General features: G+C 45.0%; 1 protein-coding gene across 2 annotated transcripts in view; it reads left to right on the forward strand.

Annotated features, from left to right (window-relative positions):
• Positions 1–3,822: 3,822 nt before the first annotated feature.
• UHRF1BP1 (UHRF1 binding protein 1) overlaps positions 3,823–6,291 on the forward strand; it is an 83,495-nt gene continuing 81,026 nt past the window's right edge. For both annotated transcript variants that reach the window (XM_023512888.1, XM_023512889.1), the window contains exon 1: positions 3,823–4,101. In XM_023512888.1, the coding sequence (XP_023368656.1) occupies positions 4,058–4,101 (44 nt within the window). In that variant the 5' untranslated portion in view covers positions 3,823–4,057. The remainder of the gene's footprint in view (positions 4,102–6,291) is intronic.

Genomic DNA, 6,291 nt, shown 5'->3' on the forward strand with positions numbered 1-6,291 from the left:
ATCTGCCTAGAATCTTACATCCACTAATAATATAGTTTCAAAATGAAGGAGAAATAAAGATGTTTTCTATGAAGGAAAACAAAGAATTTGTTGCCAACAGACCTATCCTGAAAGAATGTAAGTTCTCTACCCAGAAAGGAAACAATAATAAATGAACCTGATAGCATTAGGAATAAAGAACATGGTAAACAAAAATAAAGGTAAATAGAACAGAATTCCTATTTCTGAGTTTTCTAAACTACATTTGATAAGTTGAAATAAAAATCATAATACTATTGTTACTCCAAATGTATATAGAGGGCTGGATGCAGTGGCTCACGTCTATGCCCAACACTTGGGAGGATGAGGTAGGTGGATTGTCTGAGCTCACAAGTTGGAGACCAGCCTGAGCAAGAGAGAGACCCTGTCTCAAAAAAAATACATGGGTATTGTGGCAGGCGTCTATAGTCCCAGCTACTTGGGAGGCTGAGGCAAGAGAATTGCTTGAGCCCAAGAGTTTGAGGTTGCTGTGAGCTATGACGCCATGGCACTCTACCCAGGGTAACAGTGAGACTCTGTCTCAAAAATAAGTAAGTAAATGTATGTGTGTAGAGGATATTTAAGATACACCTAGAGGAGGAGAAGAGGAAATGAATGCTTAACTTGAACTGGAAAGTGAAAACAGCAGTATACTGTGATAGGTATGTATTAATATATGATGTAATAACCCAGAGAAATGACTAAAAGCTATTCAGAGAGGTACACTCAAACACTATACATTCTTTATTTTAAAACGTATTAGAAAACTACACTAATAGACACACTGTGATACTAGCACAAGGATAGACATACAGATAAATGGAGTGGAATTGAGAGTCCAGAAATAAACCCTTACATTTGTGGTCAATTGATTTTCACCAATACAATTCAATAGGGAAAGAATAATCTTTTCAACAGATGTTTCTAGGGCAATGATGTCCATATGAAAAGCAATGAAGTTGGTTCCTTTCATCACACCATACACAAAATATATATGGGTCATGTAAGAGCTAAAACTACTGTATACAAGTCTTGGAAGAAAACACAGATGTAAATCTTCATGTCCTTGATTAGGCAGTGATTTCTTAGCTATGACACCAGAAGCATAGCAACAAAGGAAAAAAAAAAAAGATATACTAGTTATCATCAGAATGTTTTGTGCTTCAAAGGGCCACTCAGGAAAATGAAAACTCACAGGATGGGACAAATTCTTGTAATATAAGGGACTTATATCTAGAATATGTAAGGAAGTATTACAACTCAAAAATTAAAAAGTCCAATTAAAAAATGGACAAACGATCTGAATACATTTTTCTCCAATGAAAATTTACAAACGGCCAGTAAGTACATGAAAAGATGCTCAACTTTCAGGAGATGCAAATCCTTAATCAAATATTGGCTATCAGGAGATGCAAATCCTTAATCAAATATTGGCTAACAATACACCATGAGTAAATTACATTTCCTCCAGGGATGTAGGCTGGTTTAATATTTGAAAAACAATCACCATGATGCACAGAAAAAACACAACAACAACAAAAAACAAAACAGGCTGGGCACCTGTATTTCAGTGGTTAGGGCACCAGCCATATGCACTGGGCCTGGTGGGTTTGAACCTGGCTGGGACCTGCTACAACAACAAAAAATAGCCGGGTGTTGTGGTGGCAACAGTAGTCCCAGCTACTTGGGAGCCAGAGGCAAGAGAATCGCTTGAGCCCAAGAGTTTGAGGTTGCTGTGAGCTATGACCCCACTGCACTCTACCTAGGGTGACAAAGTGAGACTGTTTCAGAAAAACAGAGAACTTCCTTGTATGATAAAGGTCATTCACAAAAATTTATATTGGATCTACTTATTGGTGAATGACTGAATACTTTCCCCCTAAGGCTGGGAATAAGGCAAAGATGTTTACTCTGATCACTCAAGTGCTTGAAGAGTTAAGTTTGTTACTCTTAAAGTCCATTGTTGAATAAGACAACAATAAGGCCAGAAAAGGAGATAAAAGGCATACAGATTAGAAAGGAAGTAATAAAATTGTCTTTATTTGATGACATAATTATGTGCATAGAAAATTCCCAAGGAATCTACAAAAAATCAATAGAGCTAATAAGTGAGTTCAGCAACGTTGCAGAATACTAGTTAAATATCTAAAATAATTATCTTTCTAGGCCCGGAGGCGTGTAATCCCAGCATGCTGGGAGGCTGAGGTGGGTGGATTGCCTGAACTCACAGGTTGGAGACCAGCCTGAGCTAGAGTGAGACCCCTCCCCCACTTCTAAAAAATTGCCTGTATTGTGGTGAGCTGCTGTAGTCACCAAGCCTGCCATAACGCTGGCTATTTTTTAGAGACAGGGGTCTCTGTCTGAAAAGAAAAAAAAAATATCTTTCTATACAGTAGCGATGAAAACATGGATACCTATACAGAGTGGCTATAAAGTAAGTTGGTGTGCAATTTAAAATTTGGGGGTCATTTATAATTTTTAAATCACACACGAACTTTATGGCCACCTGGTCTATTTGAAATACAATAATATTAACTGTTCAAGAGAAAAAATATGTAGGTGTTTAACAGAATTAATACAGTATGCATATGGTTAAATGTAATTAATGAAAGAAATCACAGATTAGGCTGGGCGCGGTGGCTTACGCCTGTATTCCTAAGCACTCAGGAAGGCTGAGGCCGGTAGACTGCTTGAGCTCAGGAGTTCAAGACCACCCTGAGCAAGAGCGAGACCCCCGTCTCTAAAAATAGATGGGCATTGTGGCGGGCGCCTATAGTACCAGCTACTCGGGAGGCTGAGCAAAATAACTGCTGGAGCCCAAGAGTTTGAGGTTTCTGTGAGCTGTGATGCCACAGCACTCTACTGAGGGTGACAAAGTGAGACTCTGTCTCAAAAAAAAAAAAAAGAAGTATGTACAAATTGAAATGCCTGCACTGATCCGCAACACCACCAATACAGTTCAATTATAAAAGCAAAAAAAAAGTTTAAGTCCAGAAAACAGCCACCTTTTCTTTTTGCATTGGGTCTACAGGTATCCCTGGCATAATTTTAATCATATGGATGAAATAAGAGTGAAAATAGCACTGGGCTGGAAGTCAGAATACTTGGATCCTCATCTTGCATCTCACTAGGTAGGTGACCTTGGGAAAGCTCTTATTTCCTTGGGCTTCAGTTTCCTTAATTGTATAATGAGGACTTTGACCTCTGAAGTCACAGGTTGGAGACCAGCCTGAGCCAGAGTGAGTTGGTAATTTTATCAATTTACCCTCTGGTTTCCCTCTGCACCTCCCCCCAACCCCCAAAAGGGAGGGAGCGCTAATGCTGTGCAGGTCTTCAGCAGACATTTGCCAGAGCAAAATGAGCCAGAGCAGTAGGAAGCAGCTGACCAGGCGCCCCCTTCTCAGTTCTGGAGCACAAGGCCCTTAGCAGCTGACCGCAATGGTTTGTCCGTGTCTCTTCTTCCGTCTGTTAAATCCTTTAGATTACTTTTCACTCCATATCCTCATTTCTGGAATAGAGTTGATGCTCAAATAATTAGTGAATGTGTGAGGGAAACAAGTAGACCCTGCCATCCAGGAGCTGTGTAATTAACTAATCAAGTTTGCAAAAAACTATAAATGATCCCGAATCCTCAAGGCGACTGCCCGGTTGTGAACCTAACGCAGTTCAGAGGCAAAGAAAGCCTTCACCCCTGGCTGGCAGAGAGGCAGACCAGAGCGCGGGGGGCGGAGCCTGAGCCGTCAGCCCCCGCGGTGCGCGCGCCCCCGCCCTCGCCGCACGCGCCTCGGGACCCGCAAACCCGGCAGGGTGGCAGCGCGCTGTCTTTGCGTCGCTCTGGGCTGGCGGCCGTGGCGCCGCGCGGGTGGGTGGGATCGTGGCTGAGTTTCAGGCGCCTGGGCAGGGGCGAGAGGACGCCATGGCGGCTGCCGTGGCGGCGGCTTCCGCTGCCCACGCCGCGGCGAGGGGAAGGAGCCGCCTCTTTTACGACTGAGGAGCCCACGGCTGCCCGCCTGCCTTCCACGCGGGCCGCGGCTCCGGCATGGCCGGGATCATTAAGAAGCAGATCCTGAAACACCTGTCCCGGTGAGCGCGCCAGCGCCGGTCCCCGGCGGCCTCGGGGCCCTTCCTACCCTCCTTGGACCTCCTTCTTTACGCCGCGCCTGGGGCCGGCCTCCCCCTTTCCAGCCCTAAGTCGGGACTGCGTGGCGGCTCCTGTCTGAACTTGAGCCCAGACTGCTTCCCCCGCGCCCGCTGCTCCAACCGTTGTCACCGCTCTGTTCCTTCCTCGCCCTGGGCCCTCTGGTAAAGGGCGCTCCTGTCTTTGGGCTTGTGCCCCTAGTCTCCCCACGTCAGTGGTGCCCTGGACTTTCTCCAGAGGGCTCTCCAGGCGTGTTGCCCCCAACCTTAGCTCTCACTCCTCGGAGCAGTCACCACGTCCTGTGACTGTCTCTCCGAGGCCCCCACGGAGCCCACCCTTTTCTTCCCGCGCCTGCCGTCTCCCGCGTTCGAACCCGCTCCCCCTACCTGGGAGCGTCTACCCGCCTCTTAACCCGGGCGTTTGCTCTCCTCTCCCAGACACCATCCTCCTGCTGGTTCTAAATAACCCTGCCACCCGGTCCTGCACAGCCCGTTTACCCCTCAGATTTCCAATGCCAAGGCTGTTTTTCTCTTTCGTCCTCCCTTTTCTGTCCGACCCTGTTGCATCACCCATGAAAAAGGTCTGCACCCAGGGCTATTTCTCTGAACTCTTTTCTACTTCTACTTCTTTTTTCATTACACAGACTAATTGGAGAAAGGTCATGAGAGTTGGAGATAAAGTTTCAGCAACCTTACCTTTAAGATGATGTGGAGGGTGTTTTTTGACAGCCTGTGAACCAACAACGTCCACTTCTGCTCTGCAGCTTTTTGTTAACATTGTTGTGTCGCTCAGTAATTGGGGCATAAGGCTGATGGCAGGCAAAAGAGTTGGCAGGTGTAGATGGTGACCTCTAACCCCTGTGTTACAATTATAGGTTGTCAGAACTGGAGGTCACAAAAATTGAGATCTAGCTTTTCTCTTAGTTTTCGCTCCTTATTCTAGGCCGGATTTGGTGATCGTTAATACCTTAATCAACTTTTTTTTTTTTTTGAGACAGAATTTCACTTTGTTGCCCTGAGTAGAGTGCTGTGGCATCATAGCTCACAGCAATCTCAGACTCTTGGGCTCAAGCGATTCTCTTGCCTCCGTGTCCCGAGGAGCTGGGACTACAGCCGCTTGCCACAACGCCTGGCTATTTTTAGAGACGGGGTCTCACACTTGCTCAGGCTGGACTTGAACACCTCAGCTCAAACAGTTCATCCCTCTCCGCCTTCCAGAGTGATGGGATTTACAGGCATGAGCCACCGTGCCTGGCCTCTTAGTTAACTTTTGTATCTGAAGTGGAGAGTAATATAGGACTTGGCTCCACAGTGGTCAGTGGTTTTCAGGAGATGTGTGTTGGGGGTGAGGGGGAATGCCCGTCAATCTGGGACACCTAGGCTGTGCAGTAATATATTCCCCTGGTTGTAGGGAGTTTGTAGGCAGTATGTGAGACACTATTCTGCCACTGCATTCCTGTTACCTGGGTGATATTGTGGCTTATTTAATCTTAGACTTTAATCGGTAATTACCTGTAGATTCAGATACATCTCATGGTTAATCACCACATCACCACATTATAAAAGAAAAAGCAGTTTGGAAGCTGGACTTGGAAAGTGCCTTTGGACTGTTAGATTACCATAGTGTATTCTTTCTCAACTATTGTTAATCTAGGTGTTCTGTGAGTCTGGTTGTTGTGTATAAAGATTTAAAAGTATTTGGAGCATGACCAAAGATTGCAGAATGGGGCAAAGAATTTAACCAGAGGAGAACTTTATTAATTTGAGTGGACATAAAATTTTAAGATTTAGAGGTGATTTCACCTATCATACCATTTAATAACCTGGGCTTCTTCTGATGTACTTTCTTCTCTATGGAGATAATAGTATCTACTTCAAGAGGTTATTGTGAGAGTTACATGAGTTAATATATATCTGGACTTAGTGAAGTGCCTAGCACATAGGAAGTGCTCGATGAGACATGAGCTATGGTTATTTTGGGGGCCACAATCTGTGTGACAATTTTTTTTTCTTTTTTGAGACAGTACTATGTTGCCCTTGGTAGAGTGCTGTGGTATCACAGCTCACAGCAACCTCAAACTCTTGGGCTGAAGCCATTTTCTTGCCTCAGCCTCCCAAGTAGCTGGGTCTATAGGC

Source organism: Otolemur garnettii, unplaced genomic scaffold (assembly GCF_000181295.1).
Source record: "Otolemur garnettii isolate 467f Iridium unplaced genomic scaffold, OtoGar3 scaffold00031, whole genome shotgun sequence".
NCBI lineage: Eukaryota > Metazoa > Chordata > Mammalia > Primates > Galagidae > Otolemur > Otolemur garnettii.